At 42.3% G+C, this 20,268-nt stretch overlaps 1 protein-coding gene across 1 annotated transcript in view; it reads right to left on the bottom strand.

The window, feature by feature from the left end:
• Window positions 1–20,268, bottom strand: part of LOC139409704 (collagen, type XXVII, alpha 1a) — a 272,027-nt gene that overhangs the window by 203,284 nt on the left and 48,475 nt on the right. The window contains exons 5-7 of the mRNA XM_071155105.1: window positions 17,532–17,585; window positions 8,338–8,391; window positions 8,181–8,234 (exon numbers count right to left, since the gene is read on the bottom strand). Coding sequence (XP_071011206.1) covers window positions 8,181–8,234; window positions 8,338–8,391; window positions 17,532–17,585 — 162 coding nt within the window. The remainder of the gene's footprint in view (window positions 1–8,180; window positions 8,235–8,337; window positions 8,392–17,531; window positions 17,586–20,268) is intronic.

Below are 20,268 nucleotides of genomic sequence, written 5' to 3' on the forward strand. Positions count from 1 at the left end.
AAAACTAAACTTCCGGAGGACCAATCATCTCCTCCCTCTACGGGCGACTTTGTCAACCACTTTCAAAAGAAGGTTGACGACATCCGCTACTCATTCCCTTAGCCTATTGAGTCCACTGGTCTCACTTGCATATAATTACCTTATGCCTTGACCTCTTTCTCCCCTCTCTCTCCAGATGAAATCCTGTGACTTCTGAAGTCGGGCTGCCCGACAATCTTCCTACTCGACCCCATCCCCTCCCCTCCTCACTTCTCTGTATCACAGAGGCCTTTGCACTGCCAAAGCTGACTCTTTCTCCTCTATTCTCATCCTCCTAGATCTATCTGCTGCCTTCGACACCTTGAACCACCAGATCCCCCTCCTTACACTCTCAGGGGTGGGCGTCTCTGCACACTTTTGGATTGCATCCGACTGGCGGGCTACTCCTACCAGGTGAAGTAGAGAGGATCTAAGTCTGCACCACATACTCTCACTACTGGTGTCCCTCAGGCTTCAGTTCTAGACACTCTCCACTTCTCTCCAAATCACTCGGCGCCGACATATCCTCACATGGTCTCTCCTATCATTGCTATTCAGATGACACTCAACTACTTTTCTCCTTCCCCCCCTTCTGACACTCAGGTAGCGACATGCATCTCAGAGTGCCTGGCAGATATCTCAACTTGGATGTCGGCCCATCATCTCAACCTTGACAAGACAGGGGTGCTCTTCCTCCCGGGGATGGCCTGCCCACTCAAAGACTACTACATCACGGTTGAAAACTCCACAGTGTTGCACTCCCAGGGTGCAAAGCACCTTGGCATAACTCTGGACAACACCCTGTCGTTCTCTGAAACCATCCAAGCAATGACTCGCTCCTGCAGGTTCATGCTCTACAACATCTGTAGAGTACGACCCTACCTCACACAAAAAGCAGTCCAGGTCCTAATCCAGACACTTGTCCTCTCCTGGCTGGACTACTGCAACTTACTGTTGGCTGGGCTCACCAATTGTGAAATAAAACCCCTGCAGCGTATCCAGAACGCTGCAGCCTGCCTGGTTTTCAACCTTCCCAAGTTCTCTCATGAAATAATAATGACAATAACTCTCATGAAATAAATAAATTAGGCCTTAATCTATGGATATCACATGACTAGGCAGGGGCACAGCCATGGGTTGGCCTGGGACAGCATAGGCCCACCCACTTGGGAGCCAGGCTCAGCAAATCAGAATGAGTTTTCCCCACAAATAGGTATTATTACAGACATACAGTGCCTTGCGAAAGTATTCGGCCCCCTTGAACTTTGCGACCTTTTGCCACATTTCAGGCTTCAAACATAAAGATATAAAACTGTATTTTTTTGTGAAGAATCAACAACAAGTGGGACACAATCATGAAGTGGAACGACATTTATTGGATATTTCAAACCTTTTTAACAAATCAAAAACGGAGAAATTGGGCGTGTAAAATTATTCAGCCCCCTTAAGTTAATACTTTGTAGCGCCACCTTTTGCTGCGATTACAGCTGTAAGTCGCTTGGGGTATGTCTCTATCAGTTTTGCACATCGAGAGACTGAATTTTTTTCCCATTCCTACTTGCAAAACAGCTCGAGCTCAGTGAGGTTGGATGGAGAGCATTTGTGAACAGCAGTTTTCAGTTCTTTCCACAGATTCTCGATTGGATTCAGGTCTGGACTTTGACTTGGCCATTCTAACACCTGGATATGTTTATTTTTGAACCATTCCATTGTAGATTTTGCTTTATGTTTTGGATCATTGTCTTGTTGGAAGACAAATCTCCGTCCCAGTCTCAGGTCTTTTGCAGACTCCATCAGGTTTTCTTCCAGAATGGTCCTGTATTTGGCTCCATCCATCTTCCCATCAATTTTAACCATCTTCCCTGTCCCTGCTGAAGAAAAGCAGGCCCAAACCATGATGCTGCCACCACCATGTTTGACAGTGGGGATGGTGTGTTCAGGGTGATGAGCTGTGTTGCTTTTACCCCAAACATAACGTTTAGCATTGTTGCCAAAAAGTTCAATTTTAGTTTCATCTGACCAGAGCACCTTCTTCCACATGTTTGGTGTGTCTCCCAGGTGGCTTGTGGCAAACTTTAAACAACACTTTTTATGGATATCTTTAAGAAATGTCTTTCTTCTTGCCACTCTTCCATAAAGGCCAGATTTGTGCAATATACGACTGATTGTTGTCCTATGGACAGAGTCTCCCACCTCAGCTGTAGATCTCTGCAGTTCATCCAGAGTGATCATGGCCTCTTGGCTGCATCTCTGATCAGTCTTCTCCTTGTATGAGCTGAAAGTTTAGAGGGACGGCCAGGTCTTGGTAGATTTGCAGTGGTCTGATTCCATTTCAATAGTATCGCTTGCACAGTGCTCCTTCGGATGTTTAAAGCTTGGGAAATCTTTTTGTATCCAAATCCGGCTTTAAACTTCTTCACAACAGTATCTCGGACCTGCCTGGTGTGTTCCTTGTTCTTCATGATGCTCTCTGCGCTTTTAACGGACCTCTGAGACTATCACAGTGCAGGTGCATTTATACGGAGACTTGATTACACACAGGTGGATTGTATTTATCCTCATTAGTCATTTAGGTCAACATTGGATCATTCAGAGATCCTCACTGAACTTCTGGAGAGAGTTTGCTGCACTGAAAGTAAAGGGGCTGAATAATTTTGCACGCTCAATTGTTCAGTTTTTGATTTGTTAAAAAAGTTTGAAATATCCAATAAATGTCGTTCCACTTCATGATTGTGTCCCACTTGTTGTTGATTCTTCACAAAAAAATAAAGTTTTATATCTTTATGTTTGAAGCCTGAAATGTGTCAAAAGGTCGCAAAGTTCAAGGGGGCCGAATACTTTCGCAAGGCTGTAAATAATCAGCACCCCCTGCCCTCAGACAATCCCGCAGGTGAAGAATCCGGATGTGGAGGTTCTGGGCTGGCGTGGTTACACGTGGTCTGTGGTTGTGAGGCCGTTTGTATTAGAGGTCGACCAATTAATCGGAATGGCCGATTAATTAGGGCCAATTTCAGGTTTTCATAACAATCGAAAATCTGTATTTTTAGACGCCGATTTTGCCTGGGTTTTTTTTCTATATTTTTTTACAACTTTACTTAACTAGGCAAGTCAGTTAAGAACACATTCTTATTTTCAATGACGGCCTAGGAACGGTGGGTTAACTGCCTTGTCAGCTCAGGGATTCAATCTTGCAACCTTACGGTTAACTAGTCCAACGCTAGTTAACCGTAAGAAGTTAAGGTAAGTTGCTAGCTAGCATTAAACTTATCTTATAAAAAAACAATCAATCAATCAATCATAATCACTACACATGGTTGATGATATTACTAGTTTATCTAGCGTGTCCTGCGTTGCATATAATCGATGTGGTGCGCATTCCTCGAAAAAAGACTGTCTTTGCTCCAACGTGTACCTAACCATAAACATCAATGCCTTTCTTAAAATCAATACACAGAAGTATATATTTTTAAACCTGCATATTTAGCTAAAATAAATCCAGGTTAGCAGGCAATATTAACCAGGTGAAATTGTGTCACTTCTCTTGCGTTCATTGCACGAAATCAGGGTATATGCAACAGTTTGGGCCGCCTGGCTCATTGCGAACTAATTTGCCAGAATTTTACGTAATTATGACTTAACATGAAGGTTGTGCAATCTAACAGCAATATTTAGACTTAGGGATGCCATCCGTTAGATAAAATACGGAACGGTTCCGTATTTCACTGAAAGAATAAATATTTTGTTTTCGAAATGATAGTTTCCGGATTCGACCATATTAATGACCTAAGGCTCGTATTTCTGTGTGTTATTATGTTATAATTAAGTCTATGAATTGATAGAGCGGTCTCACTGAGCAATGGTAGGCACCAGCAGGCTCGTATTTCTGTGTTATTATGTTATAACTAAGTCTATGATTTGATAGAGCGGTCTCACTGAGCGATGGTAGGCACCAGCAGGCTCGTAAGCATTCATTCAAACAGCACTTTCGTGCGTTTTTCCAGCAGCTCTTCAAGCATTGCGATGTTTATGACTTCAAGCCTATCAACTCCCGTGATTAGGCTGGTGAAACCGATGTGAAATGGCTAGCTAGTTAGTGGGGTGAGCGCTAATAGCGTTTCAAACGTCACTCGCTCTGAGACTTGGAGTAGTTGTCGATGTGTTTCTGGTTCGAGCCCAGGTAGCGGCGAGGAGAGGGGTGGAAGCTATACTGTTACACTGGCCATACTAAATGCCTATAAGAACATCCAATAGTCAAAGGTATATGAAATACAAATCGTATAGAGAGAAATAGTCCTATAGTTGTTAATAATCTGGTCAATGCTTTAGACACTAAAATCAAATGTGCTGCTTTGTTTGTGGACCTGTCAAAAGCTTTTGATACTGTTGATCATGTTATTTTATTGATGGTTATTCATGATGATCTAAGAGACAGAACTCAGGCTATCATTAATGATGGGGTTAAGTCTGAATTTCTTGAAGTACATAAAGGTGTACTACAGGTGTCCATTTTGGGACCTGTTCTCTTTACTATTTATATAAACACCACAGGTCAATTTGTTACAAATGTTAAACTTAATCTAAATGTGCATGATTCTATTAAATATTCTACTCCCCCGACTGTTGATCTGGCTGTGTCAAAACCACAGTCAGATTTTATAGCTATTGAATGAAGGAATCTCTTGCTGATTTAGAACTTGCGCTGAACACAGACAAAACTAAATACATGCAGTTTTTAAACTCTCATAAGAATGTTACAGATTAACTACATGTTCACTCATTAGATGGTTCAAACGTGTTCCCGCATATACAGATGAAGTCGGAGGTTTACATATACTTAGGTCATACATACACAAGTCATTAAAACTCGTTTTTCAAACACTCCACACATTTTTTGTTAACAAACTATAGTTTTGGCGAGTCGGTTAGGACATCTACTTCATGCATGATAAAAGGAAGTTTTTCAAACAATTGTTTACAGACACAAGAGGACAAGAGGAATACCTATGTGAGAATGCTGTTCATCGACTACAGCTAGGCATTTAACACCATAGTGCCCTCCAAGCTCGTCATCAAGCTCGAGACCCTGGGTCTCGACCCCGCCCTGTGCAACTGGGTACTGGACTTCCTGACGGGCCGCTCCCAGGTGGCGAGGATAGGCAACAACATTTCCACCTCGCTGATCCTCACCACTGTGGCCTCAAAAGGGTGCGTTCTGAGCTCTCTCCTGTACTCCCTGTTCACCCACGACTGCGTGGCCACGCACGCCTCCAACTCAATCATCAAGTTTGCGGACGACACAACAGTGGTAGGCTTGATTACCAACAACGACGAGACGGCCTACAGGGAGGAGGTGAGGGCCCTCAGAGTGTGGTGTCAGGAAAATAACCTCACACTCAACGTCAACAAAACTAAGGAGATGATTGTGGACTTCAGGAAACAGCAGAGGGAACACCCCCCTATCCACATCGATGGAACAGTAGTGGAGAGGGTAGTAAGTTCCTCGGCGTACACATCACAGACAAACTGAATTGGTCCACCCACACAGACAGCATCGTGAAGAAGGCGCAGCAGCGCCTCTTCAACCTCAGGAGGCTGAAGAAATTTGGCTTGTCACCAAAAGCACTCACAAACTTCTACAGATGCACAATCGAGAGCATCCTGTCGGGCTGTATCACCGCCTGGTACGACAACTGCTCCGCCACAACCGTAAGGCTCTCCAGAGGGTAGTGAGGTCTGCACAACGCATCACCGGGGGCAAACTACCTGCCCTCCAGGACACCTACACCACCCGATGTCACAGGAAGGCCATAAAGATCATCAAGGACAACAACCACCCGAGCCACTGCCTGTTCACCCCGCTATCATCCAGAAGGCGAGGTCAGTACAGGTGCATCAAAGCTGGGACCGAGAGACTGAAAAACAGCTTCTATCTCAAGGCCATCAGACTGTTAAACAGCCACCACTAACATTGAGTGGCTGCTGCCAACACACTGACTCAACTCCAGCCACTTTAATAATGGGAATTGATGGGAAATGATGTAAAATATATCACTAGCCACTTTAAACAATGCTACCTAATATAATGTTTACATACCCTACATTATTCATCTCATATGTATATGTAAATACTGTACTCTATATCATCTACTGCATCTTTATGTAATACATGTATCACTAGCCACTTTAACTATGCCACTTTGTTTACATACTCATCTCATATGTATATACTGCACTCAATACCATCTACTGTATCTTGCCTATGCCGCTCTGTACCATCACTCATTCATATATCTTTATGTACATATTCTTTATCCCCTTACACTTGTGTCTATAAGGTAGTAGTTTTGGAATTGTTAGCTAGATTACTTGTTGGTTATTACTGCATTGTCGGAACTAGAAGCACAAGCATTTCGCTACACTCGCATTAACATCTGCTAACCATGTGTATGTGACAAATACATTTTTATTTGATTTGATTTTAAATGGGTCTTTCAAATGCGCAATGACCACAAGCATTCTTCCAAAGTTGTGGCAAAATGACTTAAGGACAAAAAAGTCAAGATATTGGAGTGGCCAACACAAAGCCCTGACCTCAATCCTATAGAAACCTTTGTGGGCAGAACTGAAAAAGCATGTGCGAGCAACGAGGGCTACAAACCTGACTCAGTTACACCAGCTCTGTCAGGAGGAATGGGCCAAAACTTATTGTAGGAAGCTTGTGGAAGGCTACCTGAAACGTTTGACCCAAGTTAAACAATTTAAAGGCAATGCTACCCAATACTAATTCCAGCCAAAACCATTATCTCAGCCAATCATGGTTAGTCTTTTTCTGTGGCTAAACCAACTTAACTCGTCATTTAACAATTGTATTCATATTTATAGATGGCATACAGTACAAGCTTGTTATTAAGGCACATGAAAGTTCACATGTTCCAGAATTCATTTCTGCCAAAAAACACGTTTTGATAGAAAATAAATGTTGTGTTCAAATGCTTCTCCTGTGAAGTATTGACGTGTGACATTCGCCTAGTTTCCTGAAACAAGTCGCATATGTCTGATGCATTATCCCTTGACAACATGTGCCTGTGTCATAACAAATTGATTAACTCTACTAAACTCATAATGTGTCCTCTCTATGAGGACAAGGGTAGTAGTTTACATTGTCATCAGAGAAGAGTCTTCCACACACACAGAGAAAATCCAATCCAACAGAACCTCTGTCCAAGTTCCGAGATCAATTTCCTAGAAGTATGAATCACCCCAGTCAAGCCTTTCCTGCTCATTATGACACCAGTGACTTACAACAGTATGTCCCCCCCCCACCCTGAGCCCCCCTCCTCCTGCTGACAGTATGAACCTCCTCCCTGCCTCTCCTTCATTCCGAACAAAACTGTAGCCGACCCAGCTGACACAGATTGTAGAAGTGGTGACATGGGTCAGTACGTCATGGGTCTCCCATTCACTGCCAGTTGTGACACATCCTGGGATTGAACCCGGGTCTGTTGTTACACCTCAAGCACTGCGATGCAGTGCCTTAGACTGCTCACTCTCTCGGGAGGCCCCCGCAAATGGATTTTAACAAACAATTGGTCCCCCAAAAAATGCGGCCCTCCGTTGAATTTCAAAATCCCGATGTGGCCCTCAAGTCAAAACGTTTGACCACCCCTGTTATAGAGCAACAAAGCATGAGGAGAGAGAGAATAGAATCTCCTGCAGGTCAAAAAGGGACTCACACACACACAGAGAGAGCGAGAGCGAGAGAGAAAAACAGAGGAGAGAGAAGATATATAATAGTGACTCTGACTCATACCGAACTGTCTTTTCTTACTCGTTTTTTTAATGGTCATGTTCTAGCATATTTCTGCTGACTGATGTTATGACCTCACACACACATTGTGCAGAGATTATTCTTTCTTGGTCCAAATGTGTGTTTGTATGCATTTGGAGTACTAGACGTGTGTGTGTGTGTGTGTGTGTGCGCGCATTTATGTGCGTGTCTGCGTGTAGGGCCACATTGCAGCTCACATCTTGACATAGAGCGGGACCCATTCCAGCTCACAAAATGAGACTCCAGTTATATGGGCTTTCTGATGAGAAAGTAGTAGAGGATGAGAGGCAATGAGGTATGAAGCAAACAATAGGTGAGTGTCTGTCTCTCTTACCTTTCGACCAACCTGGCCGATTAGTCCAACTTGGCCAAGAATACCTGGGTCTCCCTGAAAGACAGTCAAACAAATACATATAAATACATATCATGTCAATACACAACCTAGATTCAACTTAGACTAAACTTGAATAGAAGGGGGGGGGGGGGCTTACCTTCTCTCCTTTAGCGGCTGTTCCAGATGAGAGACCAGCGTCTCCTTTCCTCCCCTGAGAAAAACACAGAGAAAGAGGACCAATTAGTGATACTTGGTTATTTGGTCCTATTTTACCATACATAGATAAACGTTATGCAGTACCGCAGTGTGTACCTATACTGTAATTACACTGCATTTACATGGATACTATCAATTGGGTTTGATATAAGGTATCATGAAGTGGGACCATAGAGTGGGAAAAAAACTCCTCTCTTCACACATGGGAATGCTATCTATGTTCATTACCTCATTTTTGACAGCTTTTGAGGCCTAATCAATGAATTAATCATCATCTATCAATATGATTGTCACAAGATATTAGCAACAACCTGCTCAAACAGCTAGTGACCAGAGTGGAAGGAGTGAAAGCAACCCTCCCTGGACACATGGGAAACCTTATGATTCTAGCAGTCTTTTCACATGGGAAACCTCATCTACAGACTGTCTCAGGATCACTCTGTGGTGAGATTTCTCCCCAGCGGTCTTCCTGCCAGACAAAACAAGGATTCATTGTTGGAGTAAAGAGAACCGTTATGGGTCTCTACACTTCAGATGGAAATTTAACTCATCGTATGGACTTCTTTTTCCCAAAGAGCTCCTGTGATTTACAACTTTTCTGTATTAAAGGGTGATGAAAGAGCACAATCGGGGAGAGCTCCTGCAACATCAAACACTTTGAAAACGTTCCCTCAACACACCTGCTTAACGAAGCGAGCGGCTCGGACTCTACACTCCACCCCCCAAGCAAAGATAATTTATGTTGCTCAACTGGAGACATTATTACTTTGACGTACTACGTAAGCTAGTAGGCAGCAGCTACTCTTCCTGGGGTCCAGCAAAATGAAGGCAGTAATATAATACATTCACAACAGACAGCAGTTGTACAGGTCGAACATAAGTACAGGTATGCGTTTTCAGAATTGACATTACGTGTGTGCCCTCTGGCCCCGACTCTACTACCACATATCTACAGTGCAACACAAAATCCATGTGTACCTGTGTGTATGTTATCCTGTGTGTGTAAGCATGTGTCTAGGTCTATGTTTGTGTTGCTTCACAGTCGCCGCTGTTCCATAAGGTGTATTTTTATCTCTTCTTTTAAATCACATTTTACTGCTTGCATCAGTTACTTTATGTGGAATAGAGTTCCATGTAGTCATTGCTCTAAATCAAATCAAATTTATATAGCCCTTCGTACATCAGCTGATATCTCAAAGTGCCTTACAGAAACCTAGCCTAAAACCACAAACAGCAAGCAATGCAGGTGTAGAAGCACGGTGGCTAGGAAAAACTCCCTAGAAAAGGCCAAAACCTAGGAAGAAACCTAGAGAGGAACCAGGCTATGAGGGGTGGCCAGTCCTCTTCTGGCTGTGCCTGGTGGAGATTATAACAGATGTAGTACTGTGCACCTCCCATAGTCTGTTCTGAACTTGGGGACTTTGAAGAGACCTCTGATGGCATGTCTTGTGGGGTATGCATGGATGTCCGAGCTGTGTGCCAGTAGTTCAAACAGACAGCTCGGTGCATTCAACATGGCACAAGCGCATTCGCACTGAGTTGAGCAACACAAATGAGGAAAGTGATGGCGGAAGGACCGCAGTTGTATAGGTATACTTTTTCCAGAATTGACATTTTTACAAGTATTGGCTGATGTTGACTCAATGTTGCATAGCCACAGTAAGTATGGGTGTTGAAGGTGCTGCAGCACCCCCTGGTTGTTAAATGGTAAAACTGTAATTTGCGTTGCAGTAAAATCAAACATACAATTATTGACATAAATGATAATAGGATTGGGTTAGGGAATGGGAAAAAAACATGGAATATTTATAAATGGGGCCCATTCTGCATGGAGAGCTCTCAGCTCTGTTTTGTAAAAGGTGCACTCATGATATGCTCTTATCTATTCAGTTGTGGGGATTTGAGTCAGACACATGCTCTGCTGTACAATAGACAGTTTAGTTTGTGTTGAGTCAAGTCTCTCTCTACTTCTCTGTCCCTCTCCCCTCTCTCTCTCCCTTTTCTATTCTCTCCAACTTGTGGTGGATATCAAGTGATCTGGGGGGCAGGTAGCCTAGTGGTTAGAGAGTTGGGCCAGTAACTGAAAGGTTGCTGGATTGAATCCTTGAGCTGACAAGGTCAAAAATATTTTGTTCTGCCCCTGAACAAGGCAGTTAACAGGCAGTTAGTGAGTGGTGCTTTCCTCCCGCTGGTGCTGGATAGAGGTGAATGCTTTTCTCCACTTTTTGTCCATTTGTGCTCAGTTTTAATAGTCTTAGTTACAACATCCCTCACTTTATCTCTCTCCATTGTAATTATGAAGTACAAAGACATTTGCACTCTGTTCACAACGGTCTTTTCCGAGGCACATAAGTTTAAAATTTGAGTTTCATGTTTGGGGAAGCTTACAATTTATCCTACCATTTCTACCGATCTGCGTGCCAGATATGATTTTCATATGCGCATTTTCGGGGAACAGTTTCATATAAATAATAACAGTTTTGTTATTCAAAATCATTGTCACATGGTTGAGAATACAAATCGTAATAAAAATGATGAAAAGCTAAAGGTTAAAATGACACAAATGGAGAGCACCAGCCTCTACCATATGGACACATTGATACACTGTGAGCCATTGATGGCTAAATAAATAAGAGATAGCCTAGGCCAATGTAGCAGTAGGCTTTTAAAACTTCCATTGTCAACTAAGTAAAACTACATAAAGACAAATAAACACAAATAAACACAAAAAATATCCTGATAAATGCAGGTTCTTTCATCTCTCTATACAGTGGGAAGAACAAGTATTTGATACACTGCCGATTTTGCAGGTTTCCCTACTTACAAAGCATGTAGAGGTCTGCAATTATTTATCATAGGTACACTTCAACTGTGAGAGACGGAATCTAAAACAAAAATCCAGAAAATCCCATTGTATGATTTTTAAGTAATTAATGTGCATTTTATTGCATGGCATAAGTATTTGATCACCTACCAACCAGTAAGAATTCCGTCTCTCACAGACCTGTTAGTTTTTCTTTAAGAAGCCATCCTGTTCTCCACTCATTACCTGTATTAACTGCACCTGTTTGAACTCGTTACCTGTATAAAAGACACCTGTCCACACACTCAATCAAACAGACTCCAACCTCTCCACAATGGCCAAGACCAGACAGCTGTGTATGGACATCAGGGATACAATTGTAGACCTGCACAAGGCTGGTCATTTGTGCAATGAAGAAGTAGGCCATCTAGGAACTGGGTAACACTGTTGAGAGTGCGCAAGACGTGAAAAGTAGCATGGTTTGTTGTCTTCCTGTATTGAATACAGATAGACCCGTCTACAATTTGATCGATTATTAACGTTTAAACATACCAAAAGTTGTATTACAAAAGTCGTTTGAAATATTTTGGCAAAGTTTATAGGCAACTTTTGAAATATTTTGTAGTGACGTTGCGTTTTTTGCAAGTTGTTTTTTTCTGGATCAACCGCATCAAATAAATGGACATTTGGATATATATGGACGGAATTAATCTAACAAAAGGACCAATTGTGATGTTTATGGGACATATTGGAGTGCCAACAAAAGAAGCTCGTCAAAGGTAATGCATGTTTTATATTTTATTTCTGCGTTTTGTGTAGCGCCTGCAGGGTTGAAATATGCTACCCTCTTTGTTTACTATTGGGCTATCATCAGATAATAGCTTCTTATGCTTTTGCCGAAAATACTTTTAAAAATCTGACACGTTGGCTGGATTCACAACGAGTGTAGCTTTAATTTAGTATCTTACATTTAAATTTACATTTAACCTCTTACGTCGACCCGACACGCAAGCGTCCCATCTAGACACCTGGAAATGCAAATGCGCTACGCTAAATGCTAAATGTACTCGTTAAAACTCAAACGTTCATTAAAACACACATGCAGGGTATTGAATTAAAGCTACACTCGTTGTGAATCTAGCCAACAAGTCAGATTTTTAAAATGCTTTTCGGCGAAAGCATGAGAAGCTATTATCTGATAGCATGCAACACCCCGAAATACCTGAAGGCGACGTAAACAAAAGAATTAGCGTAGCCGGCGCTACACAAATAGCAGAAATAAAATATAAAACATTCATTACCTTTGACGAGCTTCTTTGTTGGCACTCCTATATGCCCCATAAACATAACTATTGGGTCTTTTTTTCGATTAAATCGGTCCATATATACCCAAAATATCCATCTATGGAAACTGTGTGATTCAGAAAAAAACACAGTTTCAAAACGCAGCGTCATTTTTTTAAATTAAAAAAGTCGACGATAAACTTTCACAAAACACTTTGAAATACTTTTGTAATCCAACTTTAGGTATTAGTAAACGTTAATAATCTATCAAATTGATCACGGGGCGATGTGTATTCAATAGCTCCACGTCTTCAAATCATGTTCGGAAATCTCTCTTCCAAAACTTCCTGTCGGAGATCGGATGGAATGGGGTCTCTCTCCTTTGTTTGACCAAGAAATAACTCCCAGCTGTAGGAATTGCAATCTCAGCACCATTTAATTTGGTGTCCCTTAAACAATACATGCAAGTGGCGCATGGATATTTTTTCCAGTTTTCAGTGACCAGTTTTTCTTGCGCTTTTCGATGAAACACACGCTCTGTTATAGTCACAGCCGTGATTTAACCAGTTTTAGAAACGTGAGAGTGTTTTCTATCCACACATACTAATCATATGCATATACTATATTCCTGGCATGAGTAGCAGGACGCTGAAATGTTGCGCGATTTTTAACAGAATGTTGGAAAAAGTAGGGGGTCGACTTAAGAGGTTTGAAAGTTTGATTTTTATATCTTTTTTATTTTCCGCGCTGCATTTTCCCTGTTTTTTGCCCAAGTGGGACGCAACCGTCCCCTATACCATAAGAAGTTAATGGATTCATCTGAACACGCCGCAACTGGACCTATAACTTTGGGAGATTTTTTTTTCTTTAACCATCACCAAACAGACATTTAATTATTTCTCGTTAAGTACAATAGATAAATGGCTGGTTCTTTTTTTCCTTACACCGTAGTTTTATGTACTTAGCCTTCAAATTTCCAAGATACTTTATTTTGATGACTTCCCAGAAGATCTGGCCCTGGGGCACGACCTAAGGCCGTCGGCCTATTTTAATTACACTCACAGACGTCTAGTAAGGGACCATACATTTGCAATATGGAGATCCTCATCAACCATGCCACCAGCGTCACTCATGTAGGAAAATGTTGTAGTTGGGGATGGAAATGTCTGAATTTTTGGTGGCCTTCCTAAGCAAGGATTCAGACAGTGTGACAGGAAGTTAAAGTTTGGTCGCAAATGTGTTTTCTAAATGGACAATGACCCCAAGCATACTTACAAAGTGGCTTAAGGACATCAAAGTCAAGGCATTGGAGTGGCCATCACAAAGCCCTGACCTCAATCCTATAGAAACCTTTGTGGGCAGAACTGAAAAAGTGTGTGCGAGCAAGGAGGCCTACAAACCTGACTCAGTTACACCAGCTCTGCCAGGAGGAATGGGCCAAAATTCACCCAACTTATTGTGGGAGGCTTGAGGAAGGCTACCCGAAATGTTGACACAAGTTACACAATTTAAAGGCAATGCTACCAAATACAAATTGAATGTATGTAAACTTCTAACCCACTGGATGAAAGAAATCAAATCTGAAAGAAATCATTCTCTCTACTATTATTCTGACATTTCACATTCTTAAAATAAAGTGGTGATCCTAACTGACCTAAGACGGGGAATTCTTACTCGGATTAAATGTCAGGAATTGTGAAACTGAGTTTAAATGTATTTGGCTAAGGTGTATGTAAACTTCAGACTTCAACTGGAGCTCTTTTCAGTAGCTATTTATCAAGTTGTAAATTACAGTGCATGAAGAATGGTGCTATTTCAACCATATAAAATGATTCAATGAGCTACGGGACTGTTTCGCTAGCACAGACTGGAATATGTTCCCGGGTTTCATCCGATGAGGTTTCATTGAGGAGTTTACCACATCAGTCACTGGCTTTCTTATTAAGTGCATCGACGACGTAGTCCCCACAATGATCATACATGCATATCCCAACCAGAAGCCATGGATTACAGGCGGCATCCACTCTGAGCTAAAGGCTAGAGCTGCCGCTTTCAAGGAGCTGGACACTGAAAATAAATCTCACTACACCCTCCGACCAAGATGGAATCCTACTACAACAGTTCTGGCGCTCGTCGGATGTGGCAGGGCTTGCAAACTATCATGGATTACAAAGGGAAACCTGCAGTGACGCAAGCCAACCAGACAAGCTAAATGCCTTCTATGCTCGCTTCGAGGCAAGCAACACTGAACCATGCATGAGAGCACCAGCTGTTCCAGATGACTGTGATCACGCTCTCCGTAACCGATGTGAGTAAGACCTTTAAACAGGTCCAGACAGATTACCAGGACGTGTATTCAGAGCATGCAATGACCAGCTGGGAAGTGTCTTCACTGACATTTTCAACCACCCTCTGTAATACCTAAATGTTTCAAGCAGACCACCATAGTCCCTGTGCCCAAGAATGCCAAGGTAACCTGTCTAAATGACTATCACCCTGTAGCAATCACATCTGTAGCCATGAAATGCCTTGAAAGGCTGTTCATGGCTCATATCATCACAATCATCCCAGACACCCTGGGACCCACTCTAATTCGCATACATACCCGACAGATCTACAGATGATTACATCTCTATTGCACTCCCAGTGCTCTTTTCCACCTGGAGAAGAGGAACACCTATGTAATGCTGTTAATTGACTACAGCTCAGGTAGACCTGATCACCGACGACGAGACAGCCTACAGAGAGGAGGTCAGAGAACTGGCAGTGTGGTGCCAGGACCACAACCTCTCACTGGAATAGAGTGAAACACATTTTGTTGATACTAGTTTTAATCTGTCAGCTTCACTGACTGACTGGCTAGCACTTAGCAGCTAACGTTAGATATCATATTCTTTCCACAATTCATGTGATAGGTAGCTAGCTAACTAATAACTTGCCAAAACACTTATATTTTTAGGTGAATACGTTGCTGTCTTTTAATACCAATATGTATGTCGATATGCTAGTACTGAACTGGGAAACTATGTTAGCTAGCCCAACAGCTAAAGTAGTACTGGGAGGAGGATGCATCAACACCCTGGAAATATGTTTGTGGTGCACTCACTCATAACACTTTTTGAGTGATAAATGAGGGCATCGTCTTCAAGAGTAATAAGGTAAACAAATGCATGTATTATTCTCAAACATAGCCCATACATTCATTAGTTGCAACCATTAGATCTTGCATTGCTTTAAACTAGTAGCTAGCTCATCTTGATCATGTTGTTCCTTCTCTCTTTCTAGAAGCAATCAGTTACAAGGCAAAAATACAGATTGAGGCCTTCAATCAATCTGGGGACAGAGAAATATATATGCACCAGACAGGTCAAGGCTTCTTGCATGCATGGCTTTGAGATGTAAATTACACTATAAAAAAATGCTAGGTTGACCGAATTGCTGGGTTGCAGGCATTGGGTCAATAGTTGTGTTGTTTTCTGTAAGTACAGCAAGGTTGGAATGTTGGTGGAGGGTTATTAAGGTTGGGCTATGAATATTTGACCCAGCCAATGGGTTAATTCTCCCGCCACCAGCGCATGAAGTCCACCGGAACGTGAGAAAGTCTTCCAGTTCTAGTGCTACTGAGTGACTGACTGAGTGGAAATTGGTTAATGTTATTTTGACAGACTAAAGGTGTTTTGGCTGACTGAAAACGGCAAGTAACAAACATTACAAATTATGAATTTCATGGTCATTCAGGTTAAATAGGTTGTCCTATCATAAAAGGTAAGTAGCTAATGTTAGCTTGAGCGTTAGCTAACGACTGTTAGACAGCGAGCCATTTTCTGTGCTAATATCTCTGTCTGTGGTAATGTTAGTTAGCTAACGTTAGTATCGTTACCATGCTCGCTATGCTAGCTCACTGAAGTGTTGTCGCAGAATATAACTAAATGTAAAAAAATAATAATAATTGATGTTTTGGTTACCTAGCTACCTTAACTAGCTAAGTCTGACACTTCTTTTGGAATGTCTCGGACACTGTTTCACCCGTAAGCTAACAGTAGCTAAAATGTTGCAATGCACAAAAAATGTCATCTTAGTAATCAAATCAAAGTTGATTAGTCACTTATAACAGGTGTCGACATTACAGTGAAATGCTTACTTACAGGCTCTAACCAATGGTGCGGAGAAAGAAAAGAAAAATAAAGGTGTGTGTAGGTAAGTAAAGAAATATAACAACAGTAGAAAGACATTTGAAAAAAGAGTAGCAAGGCTATATACAGACACCTGTTAGTCAGGCTTATTGAGGTAGTATGTACATGTAGGTGTCATTAAAGTGCATATATGATGAACAGAGAGTAGCAGAAGCGTAAAAAGAGGGGTTGGCGGGTAGTGGGACACAATGCAGATAGCCCGGTTAGCAAGTGTGCGGGAGCACTGGTTGGTCGGGCCAATTTAGGTAGTATGTACATTAATGTATAGTTAAAGTGACTATGCATATAAGATAAACAGAGAGTAGCAGCAGTGTAAAAGAGGGGTTGGGGGGGAGGCACACAATGCAAATAGTCCGGGTAACCATTTGGTTACCTGTTCAGGAGTCTTAGGGCTTGGGGGTAAACTTTGGAAACTTTTGAGAAACCTTTTTGTCCTAGACTTGGCACTCTGGTACCGCTTGCCCTGCGGTAGTAGAGAGAACAGTCTATGACTGGGGTGGCTGGGGTCTTTGACCATTTTTAGGGCCTTCCCCTGACACCGCCTGGTGTAGAGGTCCTGGGTGGCAGGCAGCTTTGCCCCAGTGATGTACTGGGCCGTACGCACTACCCTCTGAAGTGCCTTGCGGTCGGAGGCCGAGCAATTGCCGTACCAGGCAGTGATTAAACTCGATGTTACTAGCTCGGACTATGCAGATAGCTCATTAATTGAGGAAAAATGCAATTACTATGACTGTGATATGTCGTTGTCCCAACTAGCTTGAATGCACTAACTGTAAGTTGCTCTGAATAAGAGTTTCTGCTAAAAGACTAAAATGTACAAATAAAAAAAAAATGGTGTGTGTGTGTGGGACATACCTTAAGCCCAGGTGGACCTGGTCGGCCAGGTTTTCCATGGGGACCGGGTCCACCCTATCAGAGACGAAACACAATCAAACGTTGATCAGAATGACAATCTTAATGTTGGCATAAGCAGAGGCCGTGGGTAGTCCCCCATCTCCTACAGCTGAAGTCGGAAGATAGCATAAACCTTAGCCAAATACATTTAAACTCAGTTTTTCACAATTCCTGATATTTAATCACACACTTTTTCAGTTCTGCCCACAAATTTTCTATAGGATTGAGGTCAGGGCTTTGTGATGGCCACTCCAATACCTTGACCTAGTTGTCCTTAAGCCATTTTGCCTCAACTTTGGAAGTATGCTTGTGGCCATTGTCCATTTCGAAGACCCATTTGTGACCAAGCTTTAACTTTCTGACTGATGTCTTGAGATGTTGCTTCAATATATCCACATTTTTCTTCTTCATGATGCCATCTATTTTGTGAAGTGCACCAGTCCTTACTGCAGCAAAGCACCCCCACAACATGATGCTGCCACCCCCGTACTTCACGGTTTGGATGGTGTTCTTCGGATTGCAAGCCTCCCCCTTTTTCCTCCAAACAAAACGATGGTCATTATGGCCAAACAGTTCTATTTTTGTTTCATCAGACCAGAGGACATTTCTCCAAAAAGTACGATCTTTGTCCCCATGTGCAGTTGCAAACCATAGTCTGGATTTTTTTATGGAGGTTTCGGAGCAGTTGCTTCTTCCTTGCTGAATGGCCTTTCAGGTTATGTTGATATAGGGCTCGTTTTACTGTGTATATAGATACTTTGTACCTGTTTCCTCCAGCATCTTCACAAGGTCCTTTGCTGTTGTTCTGGGGTTGATTTGCACTTTTCGCACCAAAGTACTTCCATCTCTAGGAGACAGAACGCGTCTCCTTCCTGAGCGGTATGACGGCTGCGTGGTCCAATTGTGTTTATACTTGTGTACTATTGTTTGTACAGATGACCGTACCTTCAGGCATTTGGAAATTTCTCCCAAGGATGAATCAGACTTGTGGAAGTCTACAATTTTGTTTCTGAGGTCTTGGTTGATTTCTTTTGATTTTCCCACGATGTCAAGAAAATTAGACACTGATTGACTCAAATGATGTCAATTAGCCTATCAGAAGCTTCTAAAGCCATGACATCATTTTCTGGAATTTTCCAACCTGTTTCAAGGCACAGTCAACTTAGTGTATGTAAACTTCTGACCCATTGGAATTTTGATACAGTGAATTATAAGTGTAATAATCTGTCTGTAAACAATTGTTGGAAAAATGACTTGTCATGAACAAAGTAGATGTCCTAACCGAGTTGCCAAAACTATAGTTTGTTAACAAGACATTTGTAGTGGTTGAAAAACAAATTTTAATGACTTTAATGAAGTGTATGTGAACTTCTGACTTAACTCTATGTGGATTTAGCATGTGTGTACATTGGGGGATTAGGTAAAGGGGGAAGATTATGGAAAATGGATGTAAAATGAAGGGGTTCTGGCACATGGATGTGGTTTTCCAACACCCCATTCTCCTCAAACCCCCACCCATCTGTGGTCTCCCCGGGGCAAAAAAAATGGTAGCTTGTGTGCATACAGACACAAACACAAGCAGAAACATGCATAAAAACAAAGAAACACACACACCACGCATACACACATGGATTGGTGTACATTTCATTTTGTCCATTGGTTCATATTTATTCGACAGCAGTGGTTCCCAAACTTTTCATAGTCCCGTACTCCTTCATACATCCAAACTCCAGCTCTGTACCCTCTCTAGCAAAGGGTCAGCGCACTCAAAAGTTTTTTCCATCATTGTAAGCCTGCCACACACTATAAGATACATTTATTAAACATAAGAATGAGTGTGTTTTTACACAACCCAGCTCGTGGGAAGCGACAGGGAGCTCTTATAGGACCAGGGCACAAATAATAATAAACTCTTCAAGACCATGTCTTTCAAAGATAATTTGTAAAAATCCAAATAACTTCACAGATCTTCATTGTAAAGGGTTTAAACACTATTGCCCATGCTTGTTCAATGGCCCATAAACAATTAATGAACATGCACCCGGTCGTTAAGACACTAACAGCTTACAGACAGTAGGCAATTAAGGTCACAATTATGAAAACGTAGGACACTAAAGAGGCCCTTCTACTAACTCTGAAAAACACCAAAAGAAAGATGCCCAGGGTCCCTGCTCATCTCTGTGAATGTGCCTTAGGCATGCTGCAAGAAGGCATGAAGCCTGCAGATGTGGCCAGGGCAATAAATTGCAATGTCCATACTGTGAGATGCCTAAGACAGCGCTACAGGGAGACAGGACGGACAGTTGATCGTTCTCGCAGTGGCAGACCACGTGTAACAACACCTGCACAGGATCGGTACATCCGAACATCACACCTGCGGAACAGGTACAGGATGGCAACAACAATTGCCAGAGTCACACCAGGAATGCACAATCCCTCCATCAGTGCTCAGACTGTCTGCAATAGACTGAGAGAGGCTGGAATGAGGGCTTGTAGGCCTGCTGTAAGGTAGGTCCTCACCAGGCAACAACGTCGCCTATGGGCATAATCTCACCATCGCTGGACCAGACAGGACTGGCAAAAATTGTTTATCATCGAATGAATGAACGTTACACTGAGGCCTGTACTCTGGAGCAGGATCGATTTGGAGGTGGAGGCTCCGTCATGGTCTGGGGAAGTGTCACAACTGAGCTTGTTG

This window comes from Oncorhynchus clarkii, chromosome 5 (assembly GCF_045791955.1).
Source record: "Oncorhynchus clarkii lewisi isolate Uvic-CL-2024 chromosome 5, UVic_Ocla_1.0, whole genome shotgun sequence".
Lineage (NCBI taxonomy): Eukaryota > Metazoa > Chordata > Actinopteri > Salmoniformes > Salmonidae > Oncorhynchus > Oncorhynchus clarkii.